Raw genomic sequence first — 23,297 nt, forward strand, 5'->3', positions numbered from 1 at the left:
TCAAAGCCTGAAAACCATTACAGGGCCGTGCCCAGCGGCCCCCTTGCAGACAGGGCAAGGATGGGTCCCATTGATCAATGATGGTGAGAAGGGATGTCTCCCCTCCACATCCTCCCTCGTGCCCCAGGAATTCTAGGCACAGGGCAAGATGGAGCTGCCCGAGATGTCAGCATGGTGCCTCCAATGCCCAGCCATTACTTGGCTCTGCAGCTCTGATTCTTGCTCTCCAAGCACCGCCTCCATGACGCCCGCCAGCTGGTCTGCACACTCCTCCTTCTCCAGCAGGCCCACCAGCAGGGTGAAGCTGAAGGGCATGAGGTCACTCGACTGCAGGTGCTTCGCGATGAGCTGCAGGGAAAGGCACAGGCCGAGTGTGAGCAGCGAGCCCCGGCCTGGGGAGGTGGGTTTGCTCTTCGGGGAACGGGGACAGAGGCACTGGCAGCCTGTGCCCAGGGCTATGTGAGTGGGCACTGGAGCCCATACCCAGGAATTTCCACCTGCCGGCTCCTCATCGAGGGAAGGAGACAATAACCCCCCTTTCCCATGTGTGTGTCTGTCTCTCCAGCCACAGTCTTTTACTCACCATAGCAACATGGACAGGGTTCTCTCTGCAGCTGGCATCCTTCTGCGTCTTGCTCAGCACGCTCACCACCGCCCCTGTCTTGGTGTACACGACAGCTGCACAAGAAACCACCAGTGCTCAGGCAGAGCTCTCGGGGCCGGATTCTTCCCCCTCCCCTTCGAGCCAGATCAGAGGTGCCAAAGAGCCAGACTCCGGCCGCAGCTGGGAACGACCAGCTAGGGTGAGCTCTCAGCTGGCTTCTGGGCCAACTGCCCACCCTTCACCCTGATGTAGAAGGTGTGTTGGGGCTGGGGTGGGATCAGGGGAGGTCCCAGATGGTCCCAGGCACCTGGTGAAGGGCAGATGCCAGGTCAGCCCGGTAGGTACCAACCCACTTCTGCTCTGTGTCCCTCTGGTCAGGGCTGCGATGAAGGCGCCATGTTCTCTCTGCAGCCCTGCTCGCTAGGTAACGGCCGGGGCTGTGAAGACTGAGAAGTGGCGACTGCTTCCGCTCTATCTTACCTTTGCAAGGCGTGAAGAGCCAGTAGAGAGCCTGAGATGCCCAGTATCTGGTGGCCTCCTGAGCATCGAAGGCCTGGCTTGTCAGCAGCCCGGCCATGTAGCCCTGCTCTGCCATGGGTTTCAGGTCCTAATGGGCCACCAAACAGAAATTGAGGACATAGGTCGGGACGAGCCCAGCTCTGTCTGTATTCCCCCCCCCCCCGCTTCCCGTGAGTGCTGAGGGGGGGCGGGGGGCAGCAGGGTCTGCGCTGCTCACCTCGGTGATGGCTTTGAAGCGGTAGAACATGAAGAGCCGGGCGCTGGCTCTCACAGCTCGGCTCCTCTCCTGGGCCCGGGGAGAGCAGATCCACGGCTGCAAGTGCTGGGGAGCAGGGAGAAAGTCGTGTGAGCGGCAGCAATGCCGGGGCGACCTCCAGAACCTGCTTCCCGCCCCAGCAGGGAGAGGACATGGAGCATTTAACCTCTTCTCCTCCACTTCCGGACACTGGAACTCAGCGCTCCTCTCCTGTCTGGGAGGCGTTGGCACAGGTCTGAGGGTCTTGGGCTCAGCGCTTTGAGGATTCTCCCCATTGATCCTGTAGGGTCTCGGGGCTGTTTCCTTCAGGGGAACAGGGGCTCCAGGCCAAATGTAGGAGGCCAAAGTGACACCCCTGGAGCAGGACTAGGATTGTCTTGCTGGATCCCAGGGTTGGGTGTATGCCCCATGGGGACTGGCTAGTTCACAGCAGCTGGGAGGCCTGCTCAGCCCCCTCGGGATCAACTGGAGCCTTCCCTCTTGTGGTTCGGGTAGAACCTGACCAGCCGGCCCATCCCCAGATGGCCAGTGCGAATGGGCCCCTCCCCCCTCCCTATCATACCAGAAAGAGATGCAGTAGCGTGGTGGGGGTCAGGTGCTGCTCCAGGAATGTCTGCAGCACAAGATCCAGGCCCTCCCAGGGCAGTTCTTGGAGAGACTGGAGCAGAGAGAAGCAGGGAAGTAAATCGCAAGGGAGGTGGGGTGCACGAGGCAGGGGGACGAGTGGATCCCCCGGTCTGGAGCCAGGTGCTGTTGGTATTCGGGGTCCCTTTACCCAGGTGATATTGATCCCCCTGCACATAGACATGGGTCTCACCTGGACCACGGGCTGCCCTACCCCAAAGAATCCTTCCTCCCACCTGGGCTCCCCAACACATGTACTGAGCTGGGCTCTGGAGGGAAGGCCTCCTTCCTCCCGCTCTGGAGGGGCCCCAGCTGCCCCCCAACACCCCGCTGGCTCCCCAAGGGCTGAGCTGTTCATCCCGCTCCAGCCAATCTCTGTTTCTGTGGCAGGGAGAGTCATGGCCTGGCCGTGTGGCTGTCCCGAATCCATGCTTTGCTCCCTCTGCACCAAATGCTATTTAACGCTCTGGGCCAGAGCCTCAGCTGGTGTAAACGGGGGGTAGCTTCTAGCTCTCTGTGCCAAGAATCCAGGGTAATTCTGTACAGTCTCACAGACACTCACCTCTACAGCTGTTCTCCCTGCCAACCCCACTGCAGAGTTAACTGCGTAGCCACTTGTCACCAGCCCTTTGGAAAATAAACCGAGGGGCTGGATTCGGCTGGACACGCAGCTCTCTGCATCGGGCCAGGGTCCAGCTACTCAGCCAGGGGGGTGGCTGAGTTTCCCAGCCAAGGAGGCAGGTGGAAGCTGCAGCTTTGTCCATGCCTCACTAACCTCTGCCCGGATAGCGGAGCTTTTTGCCACCTCAGTCCCTCTCAGCTTCGCCAGGGCTGGGCGCTGAATCATGGCACTGGTGATACAAGTGCTGATGGTCTCAGCCTCCTGTTCCTTAGACAGGCGAGGCTCAAATTTCCTGATTGGAAGGAACGGAGCAGACGGGGCCATTAGAACGGAGACAGGTCCTGGCATGAGTCAGGTTGAGTTTGATGGCTCGAGGGACAGCTCCCTCCCTTAGCAGCAGAGCTCCAGGGGGCATCTCCAGCAGAGCCACCGCCTAGGGAATGGTCCTGTCTGGAGATGCCTATGCCCCCTGGGCCCGGCAGGGGCTCTGCTGGGGAAGCTGCTCTCCGGGGCTGATCCTGGGCCCTGCTCTGCGGCTGCACCCATTCACAGCACTTCATGCTGACGGGAGGGGCTCCCTCTTACCAGGCAATACGCAGAGATGGGGGCTGGATAAAGTGACCCGGAGGCCGAGGAGGGTATGGCCCGTTAGTGAGCCACCAGGGAGAAACATCCTCCGGTTCTTATTGCAGCTCGTCCCTCCCCCACTTCCTCTCCCTCCATCTGCCCCTCCCCGGCTGCTGGGCTCCACAGCTGAGTCAGGCCCCATGGACGTACCCTATGTATGAGATGGCCAGCAGGACATGCTGGTGATCGGGGCTCTGCAGCCGGGCCCGGTCCTTGACTCTGAGCATCTCCTGCAGCACAAAGCAGAGAGTCAAAGGCAAAAGAATTTGGGGGAGCCCGGTTCCTCAGCAAGACGTGGAATCTCCAAACGCTGTTTGACGCCCCCACCGACCCTCAGCCCCAGCGTGCAGTGCACTGGGGCACGGAGCTGGGAAGATGGCCTGGGAGCGGCCATGTGGCCAGAATGGAGGAGACATTCACCAGAGCCCCTATTTCGCCATTCCTGACGGCACATCTGGAAACTTCAGCATCTGCCACGGAGCAGGGAAGGGGGATCTGGGCAGAGGCGATTTTGTGACGGAGAGCATTAGAGTCCTGAACAGCTGAGGTCAAATATTTTCCTGCAAACCAAGGGAGGGCTGCGCCTGTTAACGCCTCAGGATCATGTCCCGGAGTGAAAACCCTTGGAGTTAATCCCCAGGGCGCTTGCTGGGTGCCGGGCAGATCCCTCAGAAGTGGGATGGGGAATGGTCCCAGGTGTAAGCAGCATGAATCCGCGAATGGAAAATAGTGTCATTTCATTCCTTGGGCTGCAATCGCACCAGAAGAATCCGGCATCAGCACTGGGTTTGCAGTGCACAATGTAGAACCCTGGGCACCGGGTCGCAAACGCAGCACATGGCCTTTAAACGCCAGAGACTGTGGCATGTGCATCTGCCCTCGGGACCCCTCCCAGGACCCCAGCGTGCTCACTCACCAGCAGGGGGGACAGCACGGTGTATGTGTCCTGGCTCACCAAGGGAATCCTGCTCACTTGCGTGACAGCTTCACCCACCCGCGCGAGGCTTCTCAGAAAAGCAGATCTCACCAGTGGGTCCTGGGCTCACAGGCAGGAGGGGGAGAGAACAATGAGGAAACAGCCACAGGCAATAGAGAGCTGAGACACAAGGCTACAGGGCGAGTCTCTACAAGGGAGCTGCTGTCCTAGGCGGGATTGCCCTCACGCCCTAAGGGAAAGGACCTGGTTTGCCGAGTGGAACATCTTTGCATTCCCTAGGGCTGTGGGTCTCCAACTATTTTTACTGATGACCCCTTTCACACAGCAAGCCTCTGGGTGTGACCCCCCTAATAAATTAAACACCCTCTCTAATGTATTTAACACCATTATAAGTGCTGGAGGCAAGCGGGGTTTGGGGTGGAGGTTGACAACTCGCGACACCCCATGTAATGACCTCGTGACCCCCGGAGGGGTCCCGACCCCCAGTTTGAGAACCCCTGGCCTAGGGGAATATCTCTGGAGATGAATGCAAGGAACGGGCTGATTCCCAGAGGTGCTGAGCACTTGCAGTTCCCAGAGCTGTCAGTGGGCCCTGGGGCTGCTCAGCTCCCCTGACAATCAGGTCGTAATTGTCTGATCTGGGACAGGAATCTGCTGCTCTCTGCAGTTGGCTGGGCTCTCCCTACCAAGGCATCCGTTCTCCAAGGAGAACATTCAGTTAAACCAAAGTAGCATCCCCTCTCCTTTTCGCTGGGACGCGCATATGGGCATCGTAACCAGGGTAGGACTGAACGTCGGCCTCAAACCTCCGATGGCAAGAAAACAACCTAGAGTTAGCTCAAAAATCCCCCTTCAGCACCAGAGCCTGTCAACCGGGCTAGGGGCCTGAATCCCTCCGTGCGCCTTTTGTGCCCAGCTACACCATCGACTGCAGTGTGTGGGGAAACAGGCCCTAAATCTTTATCTTCTGATCCCTGAGTGCAGCACAAGCCTAGAGGTACCAAACAGGGTACAGTCGTCTCTGGGACAATAGCACCAAGTGATGCTCAGTTACACTCTAACAAGGCCCAGATGGGAGTCCTTCCATTAGCTTCCATGGGCCTGGAATCAGAGAAGCTAATTGAGATGGGGCAGTCACAGAGAGTGGTGCTGTTCCCATGTCTCCTGTCCCTCCTGGGGCAAAGGGCCAGCCCTCTGAGCTGAGTTTATGCAAAGACATAGCTCTGTGCTGCTGTGCATAGTCCGGGTAGGTGCTGTGTGGGCGGTCAGGGGAGGGCTCTGACTTACGTGTGGGCTCAGAAAATAGTGGTGTCGCATGGGAGCCAGGATATTGAAGCCTATGGTCTCTAGGATGAGATCCGTGGGGTGTGAGTGGACCACGTGCCCATAGGTGAGGAGCAGGAGGCTTCTCAGCTGCTCGATGGAAGCTGGCTCCTGAGAATTGCAAAGGAAAGAGTGAGGAGAAGGGATGGCCTCCAGCTGCTCCTAACTTACAACTGGGGCCAGGGGAGGATTTTTCATCCAGCCGGCTTAGCCACCAAAGGCTACTCTGCTGAGCTGAATTGCCTGGACTCCGAGGCCCTTCCCAGCTCCCCAGGATTGGGTGGTTGAGGTGACCCGGCAGCCGAAGGGGATGCACTAGCAGCTGCTTTAATTCAGCCTAGCTCCAGAGATGTCACTGGGACTACAGTGGATTGCACTGGCCCAGAGCGTTACTGGGAAGGTGGTGGTGGTGGTGCGGGGAGAGGGGGGACGCAGGTTAATGTCAGACATGCCAGCCCTGGTGAGTCTGCCAGGAAGGTCTGTGAAATAGCCCAGTTCAGGGGAAGACCAAGGGTCTGTTCTGCTGAGAAATGTGTCAGCTGGAGCTGATGGCATGGCAGTGTCTTTTGGGCCCTCTCTGAGCCTTGTTTATGGGGCTGCGTGGAGCATGTCTGAGCTCCCCAGGAGATACCCTGGAGAGCTTAGACAACAGGACCCACCTTCCCCCCTGGATCCATCCCATTGTGCTGAGATTGCAACTCCACAGAGGAGTAAGGAAAGGGCTCCCTCCACGGAGGCTGAGCCACTGCTGGGAAATTCAGCTCTTCGCTGAACAGGCTTCTGGGAAGCAGGGTCCTCCCTGGCAGGTCCCTTTACCTGCAAAGGCTGGTGAAGGGATGGATGAAAGAGCAGAGATGCTAGCTGGGACCGTACCTCCAGAGAGCCACCGGCAGAAGGCTGGAGCTGCACCCTGCTGACAAACTCTTCCCAGTGCTCCAGGATGGCGAAAACCTCGTATAGCTGTTGCCTGGCACACAGCCCAAGCGCTTGGGCGAATCCCTGAGAGACAGAAAGATGGAGGTTGGGAATGCTGAGCAACAAGCCAAGGGGCCAGGATGGGATCTCCAAGTCATTGCCATGGGCATGGGTATAAGGAAGATCTTTTCAATTCACTGGACCTTGTCCAAGGCAGAACATACACATGTAGCATCAGGGGATTGACAAAGAATGAGGGATCACTTGACAGTGGAGGAGCAAAGACCTCACCTCTCTTTCCTCTTCTTCTCGGAAATCGACCATCTCCACCAGAAGCCATAGCTGGGGCTTGATGCTCTCTGCTGGAAAAAACATCAGCACGGTGCCCCAGCACTTGTAGAGAAAGCTCTGCGAAAGAGACACCATCATGCTGGATGCATTGGGCACAGCCTGGCATGCACAGAGCCCACTGGGTATAGTTGTCTGCTTCACTGACCCCAAGCTGCCCCTGGTTAGCGACTGCTGTTCTGAACTAGGCACTGAACCCCAATTCCTTCCAGGACACTGACCTTGTCACCGGGCCGCTTATCACCGTGGGCCAGCTGGCGCCTGATACTAGTGATGAAACAGCCCAGCCAGGTGTGGTCCGAGATGAAGAAGAGAAGGTCTTCCAGGAACTGCCAGGGAAAGAAGAGCCAGTTAGAACCGAGAGGGGCCAAGAAACTGGTCCTTTCAATAGCTCCAGCCAGGAACCCACCACAGCTGGGAGGGGAGGGGAAGAGGGAGCGTGCACTGTCACCCCCCACGTCTCTCCTAATGCTTCTGAATCCTTGTGAGCTGCCCCTGGTGCTTCTCCAATTGCATCTGCTGGACTCAGCCGCTTCCTCTGTCCCACAATGTAGTGCTGCTGAGGGGCCTCTTAATCCTGCCTCAGCGTGGAGGGGGCTGGACTAGATGACCTCTTGAGTTCCTTTCCAGCCCTCCATTTCTCTGACCCTTACCTGCAGCAGCTGCTGCTCCCACTCCCTCTGGCAGAAGCAGGTCTTGTGATCTGGAAGAGATGGGCAGGTCAGTTTCCTTTGTGCTTAGACCCTTCTACTGAGGAGCAGCCTTCAACTTGGCTCTTGTTTGGCAGGGGGTGGGGAGGAGCTGCCGACTCACGGGCCCCGAGGGGACCCATGGCTCTTTGAAAATTGCTGATGGACAACAATGCTCCTCAGACCCAAACCCCTTGATGTGAAATACCCAGGAGTTCTGCTTGCCAAGATCCTTCCCCAGGATGTGAGATGTCGAATGAAGGTTAGATACGGTCCTGGAAAGGATCCTTCCTGTCTAGGCATGGGGGACTGGGCTAGATGAACCAAGGGATATGATCCTGACGTGATCCTCTCTGATTCCAAGGTCACAGCATCATATTATACTGGATTCAGAGGGAGGCCCTGGCCTCTCCCTCTCTGAGCCCAGCATCACGGTGTCCCCTCCCTTTGCTCCTGCAAGGGGAGACACTCCCTCCTCACCTTCCACATAGAGGAGCATTTCCGTCTTGTAGCTATTCCAGAACCAGCCCGACCCGGCCTGGAACATGCTCATGAGCTGGAAGAGGAGGAACATGGCTGCCCTTCTGACCTGCACCGTCATAAACGAAGACGCACCGAGCACCTGGCGGACAAAGAGTCAGAGGTGGCTGTACCCCTCCCTTGCGAGGCAGTGTGAGAAGGGAGCTCCCTACAGGTGCAGGGGGAGAGCTCAGTGATGGAGGGAAGGAGACAGCAGGGAGGTGGAGCTGACAACCAGGACAGGATTGAGATGGATATTTCAGTTGATCAGGGACACTCCATGGACCAGCTATTGGCTCCTTCCATCCTCTCACTCCTGGGCTGGCTCTAGCTCAGATGAAGGGAGACAGGATTATCCAGAGGCCGTCAGGCAGCTGCTGGGTCAGATCCTTGGCCTAGGTTAGAGCAGCACAAGGGGAGCTTGAAGCAGCCCGAAAGAGGCAGCTGGGCCATAAAGGGAATCCCCAGCTGCCCCTTGGTAAGGGAGGATGCTGGAGGCCAGGGGGCAGAAGGGGGCCTGCACAACAGTCCCTAAGGGCTCATTCCAGCTGCCTTCTATTGGAGCCGTCCGAGGGCTGCACTAACTGGTGCTGGGGGACCTGGTCCAGCCCCAGGATCGGGGAGCCAGGAAGGTGGCTGGCTCAGAGAGCTCGCTGGTTCTGTTAAATGCCGAGAGGCGCTGGGTCGATGTGCAATGAACGCGAGGAATGTGACGAGCCAGCTCCTCTGGGGGCTGCGGGGAGAAGAGCCACCACACACTGCATGCCAGCTCCAGGAGTGGCCCCTTCCCACTGAGCATAAGGAACCTCCTGGCGGCGGGTTACTCACCAGCAGCCGAGCCAGCAGCTCCTGGGGTAGAGTGGACTTGGGGCTTGACCGACACCCTGTGAACAGAAAGGGGGGGCATCCCATCAGGCTCTGGAGGGATCTTTTGCATTCATCTCTGAGCTCTACCTGTGCCCTTGACGGCTGGCTGTGTCCTTGCAGTGAGCCGGAACCAGAGCCAAGAGCTGATCCCCACCCTCACCTGGGGGCAGACGCCTCTCGCTACAGAAGGACTAAGAGCGGGTGGATAAAATACTGGGACTCACCTCTGTTCGCCTTGCCACACCTCCTGGCCAAGGGCAGCCTGCCTTCCTCCTGCATCCTCTTTACCACCTCGACCGAGGTCTGCAGGAGGAGAGGCAGGGCTGGCCCATGGGCTGCTGGGCTCAGTTGAAGGAGCAGCCCAGGCCATAAAACCTGCAGAGCAGAGAAAAGCCATCTCAGTACGGAAATAGCCTCTTCCTGCACCAGCTCTCTCTTTCCTACACTAGACAGGACCCCTGGCCTCGCCACCGCCAGCCAGACCTCTCTACCCAGCCTGAACCATGCAGCGATCCCCACCCCCTCCCCCTTCACACCTATCAGTGTCTGCCTCCAGCACCAAATCAAGTGACACATGACTGACCCCCCGCCTTTTGTTGAGTGTAGCATCATCATTGACAGCACAGTATTTCCTAACTCCAGTCCCACTGGGAAAGGCTGTGTTCTCATGGCAGGAACGCAATACACCAGCTTGATAAATAAAGAGGAGACTAGGAAACCCAATACTATCAAGTGAAACCATGACAGGCGCTCAGGGAGGTTTGAGCTCTGACCTTCACATCCCCACACAGACCTGCGCCACTTGAAGCACAGACGCAATTGCTGTCTGCTGTGTGGACAAGAGGGGGACTTAACACACACTGTGCCAGAGGGTTACACAACTCTTTGCTAGACAGTATAGAACAGTGGAGATCAGGAATCCCCGGGGGTCTATCCCCACCTGTAGTAACTAAGGCACGTATATTGGGCATGCTCAATCTGAAAGACAGTGTAGCTGAGTGCACAATACTTGGGTCTGCCTTATTAGAAATGTGGCTTCTAGTCTCAGCTCTGCCTGAAGTTACCGTGCGCAACCTCGCTGTTAATTTGTTCAGTGTGGGAAGGGGGCTGGCTAATACTTGACTGCTTAGGCTTGCGTTCTGACGCCTGGGTCAGTAATCAGGTCTGTGCAGTGTGTGGAAACCTAAGCAATAGTCAGCAGAGATGAGATTTGGATGTAGTGTCTCCCAGCTCAGTGGACTCTCCCGTAGGCACCAGGGTAGTGTGGGTGAGAGGCAGGAACTCCTGGGCTAGGGTTGGCTTTTGCAAAACAAGAATGTGATGGGCTGTATAGACCCCACCCTGTAACAGCCAGGGAAAAGTTAACAGAAGGACCAATGAAGAGGGACTGAGCTATGGAAGCTGCAGAACCAGCATGACTGACCACAGGGGATACTCGAGCGGAAGAGCCCCTGTGACACCAAACGCTGGCGTGCAGGGGCACTCAGCCGGTGAGTGTTCCCTGTTCCAAAGACCCAGGTCTGGCTCAGATCCGGGGTCCATTTTACCCAACCCCATGATGTTCTGGAGCGGGGAGGCTCAGATAAATAAGTCTGGTTGGGGCCTGTCTCATCGAAAAGCTCAGACCCAGAGAGGCCCGTGTCCAATGGAGAGGGGCAGGGTCACTTACATTGGCCATTCTGTGGGAGTCAGCCAGGGACTGCAGGGTGCTGGAGCAGAGCTGGCGGACCTCGAGCTCCATGGTGCGCCTCCCGTCTGCTTCCTCCTGAGGGTGAGAAGTAAGGGAGACACCAGGGAGATTTAGATTCGGTGGAGACCTCCGTGGCACGGTAACTCTAGTGGGCATGGCAGGGGGTGAAAATGGGGCTTGAAGAGAAAAGGCGCAACCCTGGCTGTGACTGTGCCATAAGCAGCCCAGGGTCTGTGTGGAGCCAGTTCTAGGCTCCACCCCTCTGCCTGGTGAAAACCAGATCCATCATGGCTTAGTCTCCTAAGGTGGATGATCACAGTGAGGCGAGAGAAGGAGGAAGCCAGGGGTCCTGCCCTCCCTGCGCGAGGGACAGAGCCCGGATGGCAGCTGGGAGAGGGATCAGAGAGAATGGGCTGGGAGGAAAAAACACTGTCTTCTATTTGTCATCATCTTCCATCAGTAGACGGAGGGTGCCGTCCCCAGTTCCATCTGCTTCCCAAGTCCTATTTGCTGCCCATCGCCTGCCCCTCCCCATCTGCAGCTGCCCCCCTTCCCTATCCCTTGACCCCATGTTCTGCCCTGTTCACGGACTCCCGTCACTAAGGTCTCTGCGGATTCTTACCGTGCTGTCGAGGGTCAGGATGCACTGACGCACCAAGAAGTCAATTAAGGGTCTTGAGGCAGATTTCTCCAAGAGCCCATGCGCCCCCATTGTCCTTATAAAATAAGCAAGGGCTTCTCTGACCTGCCAGACCCAGACAGAAACAGAAATGATTTGCACACAGTGTGGAGGGACCTTGTCCCCTCCCAGTCCAGGCTGGGATCCTTTCTCAGCGGGGGGTTTGGTGAATTACTGCTAGGCAGCCCAGAGATGACAATGCAGCCGGAGCCCTGCAGGGATTCTCTCCCCCACCTTCTGCCCTACACTATGGAGCACTGATGGGTCATGTGTTTCGATGCACAGGGTCCCGGCAGGCTCTGCACTGGCAGGCAGACATTCACTAGCTTTGGCCGCGTTGGCCATGGTTCCAGACTCACCCGTATGCTTGTGCTCTGCAGGACTGGCCCCAGGGCTATGAACAGCTTCTCGGTATTGTGCATCATTTCGGAAACTGTAAGAGACACAGACACACGGCTCGGCAGGGCTGATGTTAAACCGGGGTGTGCAGGGATCTGAGATCTCAGGAACCTTAGAGCAACCTCAATGTCCCTACATGACCCTCCAGGCAGGTTACCCCCATGGGTAACCAGCTGCATCTGCCCACGCTTGCAGTTCCAGCAGTGACTGTCCTCTCTCATTGCCGCAGCATCGGCTGAGGGGCTGCAGGACTTGGATTATCTACTGCAGACAAGTATAAATGACCCCAATGAGGCCCAGTGCTAAGCGCTGCTAATTGCACAAGAGGCCATAAGACATCAAAAGACGAGGCCTCGCTGTGGGGTCACTTACTGTTGGATCGGACTATCCGGTCCAGAATGAAGAGACTGGCACAGGTCTCCTCTTCCTCGTCCTTGTTCAGCCTCCTGAACAGGAACACAAGCAGCTCCACCAGGAACAAGCGAGCTGCAGGAAGAGGAGTGAATCATAATGGGGTGGGTGAATCATAAAGGGGAAGGGAATATAGTTCTATGCCTGGGCTCTGAAATTCCGCAGGCTCTGGGAAATCTCCTTCTCTGGGAAAGGTGAATGGGTTTCTTACCCAGATGGACCAGAGAGTCCAGGGCCTCTCTCCGCTCCTCCAGGTGCTCTCTGGGGAGATGACACACCTAAGGGAAGAAAGCAACACCAGCAAAGGCAAACTAGATCAAGTGTCTCTCAGGCCAAGCCCTCGGATGGCAGAGTGAAGGGGTGAGGGTGGAGAGGCAGATTCTAATTCCCATCTAAAGAACAGGCCAGCAAGCTGGATCAGTCTATGAGTGACGCCGAGGCTTCGGGGGCCGTGGCTCATGTAGAAGCAGAGTTTGACGGGTCAGGAACCGAAGATGTGGAGCATTGGAACAAGGTGCGGGATGCTGATGTTCCCGGTCAAAGGGAGTGGGGTGAGTGGGAGGAAAAGAAACCAAAGGAGAGTTCTCCAGGATCCATCCCCCAATGGGAACAGGATGAGGCAGGGACAGCTCTTCCCACAGCCTACCCAGTTTAAGCCAACAGGCCCCGGGATTTTGCCTGAGTGATCCCAGCATCTCTTACCATGGAGTGGAGTGCTGGGAAGAGGGTGCCAATGTCCTTCCTCAGGGCAGCCTCATCCATGTCCCTCACGCAAGCAAGGCCCTGTGCAAGAGAAGAGACGCAGGACATGGCGATGACGTGTCAGGCAGACAAGCCCCAATGTGTAGAGTCTCCATCAGCAGCTGGGTTACCACAACCCAGACTTGGAAGGAATAAAGTTATGGCCCTGGTGGAGAGCAGCTTCCAGCTGGTGCCTGACTCTCCCTTCTCTGGGAGGGGCATTTGACCCCTTGGTTTGCACTAGCCTAGTATCACTTATGGTTGGTTCAACAGGATAGTTGTACCTGGCGCCAGCTGGGGTGGTGTGTGCTGAGAGGATGGCAGGGATGGCGGGGCCCGGTTTGGAAGAGCGGGGCCTGCCCTGATTACTTATCACTACTGATGTTATGGCAGCGCCCAGAGGCTCCAGTCAGGATCAGACCCTGTTGCACTGGGTGCAGCACAACGCAGCCAGAGACAATGTCTGTCCTGAAGGGCTGACAGTCTAGAGACCCACGCAGACAGGTCAGGGATGGGGAGACAGCATCCAAGGGCTCCTCCCTGCCCCCGTGCTGGGCTGAGGAAACCACGCGGGAGCTTGGAAGGGAGAGCTTAATGTCCCTTCATGCGGCCTTACCAGGGGCCAAGGATCTGGCCCATTGTCTCTGCCTGCTCACCTCCTACAATGGTCACTTCCAGAGTGTACCAGGGATGTATACTCCTGCTTTCTGGCCTTGGGCCAGCCACTTCCCCTCCCGGGGCCTTGCTCTCCGCAGGTATAGGCTGGGCTAACAGCTAACCCTGCCCCGGGCCCAGGGAGAGCTGAGTGCGCGGGACACTCTGGGGAGAGGTGAAGCTCAGGATTATTTCTCTCCCTGGTTCCCTAATGCAGCCCATTGCTGACCAGCCAACAAAGAAGAAAGAAAGCAGAGCCAGGTGCTGGGAATGGAGTCGCCTCTCTCCTCCTGTCTGCAACACCTGCCCTGGCAAGGGGGGGGTCAGAGCATGTTCTCTAGGGCCAGAGAATGGCAGTGAATCTGGGAGCAAGAGATGAGGAAAGGGGGTCAGAGCCTTAGAGGGTCAGTGTGTCGTGGGAAAGGCAGTAGGGGGCGGGAGTCCAGGCTGAGTTGGTGATGGAGGGAACCTTGTACCATCTGTGCCATGGGCACTTCCCCAGTGTGCTGTGGATTTCCCGCTCTCTCCTCACTCACTGTGGTCTTCCTTGGCATTTCCTCCTCCTTGCTGATTGGGGCGAGCTGTCCCCTGGGTGACGAATAGGCCTTTCGCTTGGTGCCTAAAATGAACCAAAGGAAATTAAGGTTGCTGTTAAGCAAAGTAAGCAGTCATGGGATTAGAGGGAAGGTCCTCTCATGGACTGTAGCTGGTTAAAAGACAGGGTAAGAATATATTTTCAGTTTTCACAATGAGGTAAATAGTGGGGTCCCCAAAGATCTGTACTGGGGCCTTTGCTGTTCAGGGGTAAAATGGTGAGGTGGCAAAATCTGTGGATGATACAAAATTACTCACCATAGTTAAGTCCCAGGTAGACTGCAAAGAGTTACAAAGAGATCTCACTAAACTGGGTGACTGGGCAACAAAATGGCAGATGAAATTCAGTGTCAATGAGTGCAAAGTAATGCACATTGGAAAACATAATCCCACATACAAAATGACGGGGTCTAAATTAGCTGTTACCACTCAAGAACGAGATCTTGGAGTCATTGTGGATAGCTCTCCGTAAACATCCACTCAATGTGCAGTGGCAGTCAAAAGAGCTAACAGAATGTTGGGAATCATTAGGAAAGGGATAGATAATTAGACCGATAATATCATAAAATGACTAGGGAAGTGTTATTTACCCCTTGACAGAACACATGAACCAGGGGTCAGCCAATGAAATTAATAGGCAGTGGATTTAAAACAAACAAAGGGAAGTATTTCTTCACACAATGCACAATCAACCTGTGAAACTCATTGCCAGGGGATGTTGTGAAGGCCAAAAGTATAATTGGATTTAAAAAGAACTAGATAAATTCAAGGAGGATAGGTCCATTAATGGCTATTAGCCAAGATGGTCAGGGATGCAATCCCATGCTCTGGGTGTCCCTAAACCTCTGATGGCCAGAAGTTGGAACTGGATGACAGGGGATGATGGATCCCTTGATAATTGCTCTGTTCTGTTCATTCCTCTGAAGCACCTGGCATTGGCCACTGTCAGAAGACAGGGTACCGGGCTAGATGGACCATTGGTCTGACCCAGCATGGCCATTCTTATATTCTTATGAAGAGCCACTGGGGAGCTGAGCTGGGAGAGGGAGCTGCCTGGTGGGTCAGTTCCCCCTTTACTGGCACCCAGGCTGCCCGGTGATGATTCCAGTGCTGCCCTGTGGCAGCAGGGCTTTAGCCCAGCGTGGGATGGCATGGAGGCTGGCGTGTAAGGTGGAGCAGAGGGCAGTGGCTTATGTGCATGTGCAGAGCAGGGCACAGAGCCTGGGTGGAGTCTCTTCTTGCCCTCTCAGCACTGGGGTTTGGCTGTCACTGTGGCTGCTTTCCCCCCTTTATTCCTGGCACTCAATACTGGGCATGGGCCTACCTGGATCAGGAGGCTCAGCACAGAAAGTGCTGCAGTGGCTGCCCGTTCCTGCAGCCAGGGTTTGTGGCGCCGGGTCTTGTTTTTGGGCCGCCTTCTGCTCCTCTGTGTCTGTGGATACAGGCAGACGGTGGGTTAATTTCCCGCAATCATGGTCACTAATAGAATGCCCTGGGGGCGACAGGGACATACAACTGTGTGGGAACTGTCTGCACCTTATGGAACCCCTGGCGAGGGATTTCCACCAATCACTGCCCAGACAGTGTCATGTTACTTAACACTGAGATCGGGCATTTCCTCTTCCAGTCCCTTTACAAACATTACCCACACCTTCCAGACCCCAGTGAAGATTGTCAGTCTTGTTAGCCCCATTATGAAGCTAGGAAAACTGAGGCACTGAATGATCCCGTGTGCACTGGGATGGAACTTCCTGATGGGACAGAAATAGACATGTGGTGATTTGTCACAGCGAAAGGCTGTTGACTCCTACCTGGGACAGAAGAGTCAGTGGGGCCTGGCTGGCTGGAGTCCAGATTTGTCCTGTCCGTTCGGAAAGGTGTCCATCCTGTAATTCAGAAGGGCAGTGGTGGGGTGAGGTGTCATGTGACTGATTCTATGTAAGGGCAATAGGAATCAGAGAGGAACTGGGGTAAATCTGTATCGTGGGGGACGCTTCTGGGCAGAATTCCTACTCACCAATAGTCTGAGTCAGTCTTTGGCAGAGACGGTCCAAAAACCCCATATTGACTCCTAAGACAAGAACCAATGTAAACAGATCACAGGAGTTTCTCTTCTACTGCACAGACCTCAGAACATTCACACCTCACTCTTGGGAGGCCAAGCTAGTGCTCTGGTGCCCGGTGCTCTGCATTGCCATGTGGAATGAGACCCAGGCTCAATTCTCTGCGCTGGTCTGCGGCTCCCAAGATGGCTGGAATTGCTCCAGGTGGGGGGGAACCTCCATTTACATGGGGAGGCTCTCTGCTTGACTAGGGGCTTTGAAGGGGATTCCATTGGGTCCCCCTCAGCCAGAAGGACGTAACTCATGAGATGGAGAACCCCAAGGAGACAGAGACATTGCAAGGCTCGGATGGAGGTAGATGTACAGAGCTGCAGCACTGAAATGTGGGATCCCCCTTCCTTGGGGATAAAATCTTTGTGGTACCTCTCCTCTTCCTTGGGATTCAGCAAGGCGGCTCTATCACCTAGAGCATTTGGTTCCATGAGGTATTTGAGTTTATGAGGTATGTTCTGACCAAGAAGTTACCTATTCTGGCCCACCTCACTGCACAGCTACCAAACCAGCAGTGCTTGAGACAGAATCTGATCATGACTCACAAAGCCATTTGTAATATACATATGAAAAACGTGGGCATCTCAGTCATGAAAAATGCATTGGTGTCTGTTTCCAGGAATGGAATGTGTGTGCTCAGTAGCACCCACAGTTCCAACCACAGCCATGGTTGCTTGACACACAGTCAGCCAGTTACAGATCACAATGATCGTTTGCACAAGCAGTCACTGCAACTGCTTAGCTAATTGCTGCAACCGTGCACACGAGTTAATAAGCAGTTTTTCATAGATTCATAGACTCTAGGACTGGAAGGGACCTCGAGAGGTCATCGAGTCCAGTCCCCTGCCCTCATGGCAGGACCAAATACTGTCTAGACCATCCCTGATAGACATTTATCTAACCTACTTTTAAATATCTCCAGAACTGGAGATTCCACAACCTCCCTAGGCAATTATTCCAGTGTTTAACCACCCTGACAGTTAGGAACTTTTTCCTAATGTCCAACCTAAACCTCCCTTGCTGCAGTTTAAGCCCATTACTTCTTGTTCTATCCTTAGAGGCTAAGATGAACAAGTTTTCTCCCACCTCCTTATGACACCCTTTTAGATACCTGAAGACTGCTATCATGTCCCCTCTCAGTCTTCTCTTTTCCAAACTAAACAAACCCAATTCTTTCAGCCTTCCTTCATAGGTCATGTTCTCTAGGCCTTTAATCATTCTTGTTGCTCTTCTCTGGACCCTCTCCAATTTCTCCACATCTTTCTTGAAATGCGGTGCCCAGAACTGGACACAATACTCCAATTGAGGCCTAACCAGCGCAGAGTAGAGCGGAAGAATGACTTCTCGTGTCTTGCTCACAACACACCTATTAATGCATCCCAGAATCATGTTTGCTTTTTTTGCAACAGCATCACATTGTTGACTCATATTTAGCTTGTGGTCCACTATAACCCCTAGATCCCTTTCTGCCATACTCCTTCCTAGACAGTCTCTTCCCATTCTGTATGTATGAAACTGATTGTTCCTTCCTAAGTGAAGTACTTTGCATTTGTCTTTATTAAACTTCATCCTGTTTACCTCAGACCATTTCTCCAACTTGTCCAGATCATTTTGAATTTTGACCCTATCCTCCAAAGCAGTTGCAATCCCTCCCAGTTTGGTATCATCTGCAAACGTAATAAGCGTACTTTCTATGCCAATATCTAAGTCGTTGATGAAGATATTGAACAGAGCCGGTCCCAAAACAGACCCCTGCGGAACCCCACTCGTTATACCTTTCCAGCAGGATTGGGAATCATTAATAACTACCCTCTGAGTACGGTTATCCAGCCAGTTATACACCCACCTTATAGTAGCCCCATCTAAGTTATATTTGCCTAGTTTATCGATAAGAATATCATGCGAGACCGTATCAAATGCCTTACTAAAGTCTAGGTATACCACATCCACCACTTCTCCCTTATTCACAAGACTCGTCATCCTATCAAAGAAAGCTATCAGATTGCTTTGAAATGATTTGTTCTTTATAAATCCATGCTGGCTATTCCCTATCACCTTACCACCTTCCAAGTGTTTGCAGATGATTTCCTTAATTACTTGCTCCATTATTTTCCCTGGCACAGGGATACCTCAGTGGTTTGAGCATTGGCCTGCTAAATCCACGGTTGTGAGTTTAATCCTGGAGGGGGCCATTTAGGGAACTAGAGTTTAAAAAAAAAAAAACTGTCTGGGGAGTTGTCCCCCTTTGAGCAGGGGGTTGGACTAGATGATCTCCTGAGGTCCCTTCCAACCCTGATATTCTATGACTCCACAGAAGTTAAACTAACTGGTCTGTAGTTTCCTGGGTTGTTTTTATTTCCCTTTTTGTAGATGGGCACTATGTTTGCCCTTTTCCAGTCTTCTGGAATCTCTCCTGTCTCCCATGATTTTCCAAAGATAATAGCTAGAGGCTCAGATACCTCCGCTGTTAGCTCCTTGAGTGTTCTAGGATGCATTTCATCAGGCCCTGGTGACTTGCAGGCATCTAACTTTTCTAAGAGATTTTTAACTTGTTCTTTTTTTATTTTATCTTCTAAATCTACCCCCTTCCCATTAGCATTCACTATGTTAGGCATTCCTTCAGACTTCTCGGTGAAGACCGAAACAAAGAAGTCATTAAGCATCTCTGCCATTTCCAAGTTTCCTGTTACTGTTTCTCCCTCCTCACTGAGCAGTGGGCCCCCCCTGTCTTTGGTCTTCCTCTTGCTTCTAATATATTGATAAAAAGTCTTCTTGTTTCCCTTTATTCCCGTAGCTAGTTTGAGCTCATTTTGTGCCTTTGCCTTTCTAATCTTGCCCCTACATTCCTGTGTTGTTTGCCTATATTCATCCTTTGTACTTTGTCCTAGCTTCCATTTTTGAAAATCCACTTATTAGATAGTCTGTGCCCCGCTGTGTTAATTTCCCAGCATATATCTGGATAGTTGAAGTCCCCCATCACCACAAGATCTTGGGCTTTGGATGATTTTGTTAGTTGTTTTAAAAAAGCCACATCCACCTCTTCCACCTGGTTAGGTGGCCGGTAGTAGACCCCCTAGGATGACATCACCCTTGTTTTTTACCCCTTTTAGCCTAACCCAGAGACTCTCAACACTTCCGTCTCCTATGTCCGTCTCCACCTCAGTCCAAGTGTGTACATTTTTAATATACAAGGCAACACCTCCTCCCTTTTCCCCCATCTATCCTTCCTGAGCTAGCTGTACCCATCCATACCAACATTCCAATCATGTGTATTATCCCACCAAGTTTCGGTGATGCCAACAATGTCATAGTTGTATTTCTTTATTAGCACTTCCAGTTCTTCCTGCTTGTTAGCCATACTTCTCGCATTTGTATATAGGCATCTGAGATACTGATTTGATCTTGCCTCCCAGTTTTGCCCTGACCCTCCTTTCTCTCTGCCATTATAGCCCACGCTCCCTCCTATTTCCGACCCATCTCCCAGGTCTCCATGTTCTCCATTTACCTGTGGGCTTTGCTCACCTGTCCCCGTCAAAGCTAGTTTAAAGTTGTGGACATCCTTCTGAATTTTGAGGCTAATGAGACATTTATTCTCATAATAACTGTTGTGATTCTCTAATATAGCACCCTGCGTTAATATACCACTGTTCACCCTGAAGGATCCCACGAGAATTATACTGTTTGCACAAGCTAGAACTAAACATTATGTTAGTTTATGTGTCATTATATAATGCCTGCATCTGTAATTTTCACTCTGTGCATCTGAAGAAGTGTTTTTTACCCACGAAAGCTTATGCCTAAATAAATCTGTTAGTCTTTACGGTGTCACCGGACTCCTTGTTGTTTTTGTGGATACAGACTAACATGGCTGCCCCCGATACTAAACATTATGTTGATTCTGTAAAAGACAGTGCAGATGAACAGCAACTTTGGCCTTGGAAAGGAATTCTGGCTGTGTATCACGCCGCTTTCTGCCTACCTGGACCAGGAGACTCTGTGACAGGTGGGTTGCCATCTCTGGCTGACACTGCAGTCTCTTGCACTGCTGTGTCTGTCAATAGAAGAGAAGGGTTAAATTTCTCCATTAAAGGTCTCTGGTTGAACCGCCAGGGGAATGATGTGAATGATAGTGCTGAGGGGAAGGGAGTTTTGTGTACCCAAAGCAGCAGGTTCCAGTCCTCTTGTGACACTTCAATGAACCTGATTTCACTGAGTAACAAATACAGTCACACCTGGGTCACCAAAGAACTTTCTCAGTTACAGAGAACACCTGTGTGACCCAGAAAGGAGCGATTCTCTAAACAGAGGCAAAGCCACCCCAGCTCTCCTTCTCACTGTCACAGGTTGGGGCCAACAATCACAGCCCCCGACTCTCACACAGTGCGCAATGGGGTCTCAGCAGTGCAGGGGATGGGGACTAGTTTGCAGCAAACACAGCTTGGAGGATTTAGACATCTAGCGCGTGCAGAGCCTGGGGAGGGAGAACCGCAGGGAGATGGAGACTCCAAGAGCCCTCCTCATTCAGGCAGTGCAGACCACAAGGCCTCTGGAAAAGTCGAATGCCAGGCACAAGCAGAACCTCAGTAATGGGAAGGAGGGGGCCGAATCACTGGAGGGAGTTGGCAAAGGGCAGGTATAGCCTATAGGTAGCGCCCTACCAAATTTACGGTCCATTCTGATCAATTTCATGGCCATAGGATTTGAAACTCAATTTCAGGTTTTCAGATGTTCACATCTGAAATGTCACAATGTTGTAGTGGGGGTTCTGCCCCAAAAGGGAGTTGCGGAGGAGTCGCAAAACTGTTGTAGCGGGCTTGTGGGATTGCCACCCTCACTTCTGCGCTGCCTTCCGAGCAACCAGGGTATGTACCCGGAGGGGGGTCTGATCTCCCCTGCGAGGGCGGCTGTGCAGGGGAAGTGCCAGTTCCGTCCCTCCCCAGCCCAGAGGGGACTAGCAGCTGGAGCCAGGGGCATGGTAGTAGCCTGCCCTTCCCCAACCCTCCAATAGCTAGATTTCATGGGGGAGGTCTGATTTCATGGTCCATGACTTTTTCATGACTGTGAATTTGGCCTACCTATGGGATGGTTTAGGTTAAGAAATAAGTAGAAAATAGGTCTGGGGCCTAAGTTAGCTTAAGTGTAGAAGAGTTTAGAAAACTGAAGTTGTTAGTGTGAGGAAAGTTAGCCATAAGTTGGAGATCCTGTTATGGGAAAGTAAGAGTTAGCAAGGACATGGCCCGGGGTTATGCTACTGTTAGGTTTTGGTTATAACTGGCTTAAGCAGGGCTTTTAATGAGTGTTTTTGAGAATTGTGACTGTTTTATTAAAATGTTATCTATACTAATAGCATGGGAAATGCTATTTACGTGTAATGTAAAGAGTCAATAAGGAGGCGATGGAAATATAATTAGTGTAAGGGGCAGTTGCACGTTCAATAGTATGAGAATGGCTTCTACTGGGAGTTGTTTTGTTAATTCGGTGAGTGCTCCAATTAACGCCCCAAGGGTACCGTTATGTCCCAGGGTTCTAAGGCTGTACTTCACGCTGTTGTCAGTGGACTGATCCCGCATTGATCCACAATACAACAGTTAGTGTTGACAGTGTAGGTGGTAATTGCGCACCTGTTTGCTTAACTAATCGTTTTATTTTTGAATGAAGTTTGGTTTTATCATTCATAGTGTCGCCTAAATACATTTTCTGTAACTGACCTAGTGGCTTGAACCTGGGTTTTGTTGCAGCCTTATCTGTAACAACTTACTATGAATTGGAAACATTTCAACATGAAGGTTCCAGAAGGTTACGCAGGAAAAGGGGTGAATCTGAGGAGTCGGTACCCCTGTTTCCTACTTACCTGAAGCAGGCCCAGACAGGGAAGGGCTGCAACACTCAGTTGCTGCTGTATCCTCCTTCCCCTGGTCTGTGGCTGTGGATAAGTGCAAAGGGGTGGGGGTCATTTCCTCCTTTCCTGGTCACTGATAGAAATCCCAGGGGGGTGAGGTAGACAATACATATGTGTGGGGAACTAATCACACTGCAGGGCACCTCTGGAGAGGGACTTCCACCAGTCACAGCCAAGAGCATTTATATTGCACACCCATTGCCAAGGCATTTGACAAACACCTCACCCCACAGGTAGGGAGCGGAGATAACATGGGCAGGGGCAATAGGGGCCAGGGGGAAATTTGGGGAGAATCTGCCCCAAATTCTTCCCTAACCAGCAGGATTCCATTAGAGATTTTAGCCCAAGAGGCCAGGACTTCCCCAGCTCTGCTTGTCCCCGCTTCTCTAGTTAATAACAGATCTCCCTCAGGAGACAAGGAGAGTGCAGACAAGGCCGGGATGGCAGTGCTGCATTGGGGTCCCACCAGAGAATTCCCTGCCAGTCCAGAAGGGCTAGAAATGTCTGGGGGTTTAAATAAAACTAAAATGCTGCAAGGAACCTTGGAGAAAACAAACCTCCTCCATCAGGAGACCCTGACTTCCCAAGCACATGGAGATTCCATGCAGATTCCCAGTGGTCCCCTGCAGGTAGCTCTGGACAGGACAGCAATGGGGGGAGAGGAGGGTCCATTTCTGGGGAGAATTCCTACTCACCTCCAGACCGGCGCAGCAGTCGGCGGAGGTGGCCATAAAGATCCATATCGGCTCCTAAGACAAGAACCAACATGAATGAGTCCCTGGGGCTTCCTTCCCATGACACAGAGCCCACCATACTCACACATGGTTCTAGGTGGGCCAAGGGGACCCAGGCGTAGTTCTTTTGCTGCCTGCCTGGCTGGAGACAAGACTGCTATGAGGTGGTGAGACCTCAATATTGATGTAAAATTTTATTAATAGCATTATTATCACTTCTTTTTATAATGTTAGGTCATTACAAACATGTTTGTGCCTTTACTGAACATTCAAACCTAGCTATAAGTATATTGTCACCAGGAGGCTTGAAAATAGAACAGTAGCCCAGTTTTAGTTAGCTAGGTTATAAAATGTTCACGCTAATCAAAGAAATTGCAGAAGTCTTCAGCTTTCTGTCATCCAGAAACATGCAAATGTCCGGAAAATAACATCTCCTTGACCACAAAACTGTTTATGTCCCCCAAGAGTGTCTGTACAAACTTTAAAAGGCAGCTGTGCTCATTTTAATCTGCTTTAACTTTTATACAAGTTT

General features: G+C 53.0%; 1 protein-coding gene across 1 annotated transcript in view; it reads right to left on the minus strand.

Annotated features, from left to right (window-relative positions):
• LOC135885053 (maestro heat-like repeat-containing protein family member 1) overlaps positions 1 to 22,772 on the minus strand; it is a 34,143-nt gene extending 11,371 nt beyond the window's left edge. Inside the window, exons 1-24 of the mRNA XM_065412692.1 lie at positions 22,727 to 22,772; positions 15,343 to 15,450; positions 13,961 to 14,043; positions 12,732 to 12,812; positions 12,241 to 12,307; positions 11,991 to 12,104; positions 11,579 to 11,652; positions 11,163 to 11,285; positions 10,520 to 10,615; positions 9,075 to 9,225; positions 8,812 to 8,867; positions 7,945 to 8,086; positions 7,429 to 7,478; positions 6,997 to 7,104; positions 6,719 to 6,835; positions 6,386 to 6,511; positions 5,477 to 5,623; positions 3,403 to 3,482; positions 2,779 to 2,917; positions 1,942 to 2,037; positions 1,341 to 1,445; positions 1,085 to 1,211; positions 584 to 678; positions 199 to 348 (exon numbers count right to left, since the gene is read on the minus strand). Coding sequence (XP_065268764.1) covers positions 199 to 348; positions 584 to 678; positions 1,085 to 1,211; positions 1,341 to 1,445; positions 1,942 to 2,037; positions 2,779 to 2,917; positions 3,403 to 3,482; positions 5,477 to 5,623; positions 6,386 to 6,511; positions 6,719 to 6,835; positions 6,997 to 7,104; positions 7,429 to 7,478; positions 7,945 to 8,086; positions 8,812 to 8,867; positions 9,075 to 9,225; positions 10,520 to 10,615; positions 11,163 to 11,285; positions 11,579 to 11,652; positions 11,991 to 12,104; positions 12,241 to 12,307; positions 12,732 to 12,812; positions 13,961 to 14,043; positions 15,343 to 15,450; positions 22,727 to 22,772 — 2,481 coding nt within the window. The remainder of the gene's footprint in view (positions 1 to 198; positions 349 to 583; positions 679 to 1,084; positions 1,212 to 1,340; positions 1,446 to 1,941; positions 2,038 to 2,778; positions 2,918 to 3,402; positions 3,483 to 5,476; positions 5,624 to 6,385; positions 6,512 to 6,718; positions 6,836 to 6,996; positions 7,105 to 7,428; positions 7,479 to 7,944; positions 8,087 to 8,811; positions 8,868 to 9,074; positions 9,226 to 10,519; positions 10,616 to 11,162; positions 11,286 to 11,578; positions 11,653 to 11,990; positions 12,105 to 12,240; positions 12,308 to 12,731; positions 12,813 to 13,960; positions 14,044 to 15,342; positions 15,451 to 22,726) is intronic.
• Between the last annotated feature and the right edge of the window lie 525 nt (positions 22,773 to 23,297).

Source organism: Emys orbicularis, chromosome 10 (genome assembly GCF_028017835.1).
Source record: "Emys orbicularis isolate rEmyOrb1 chromosome 10, rEmyOrb1.hap1, whole genome shotgun sequence".
Taxonomy (NCBI): domain Eukaryota; kingdom Metazoa; phylum Chordata; order Testudines; family Emydidae; genus Emys; species Emys orbicularis.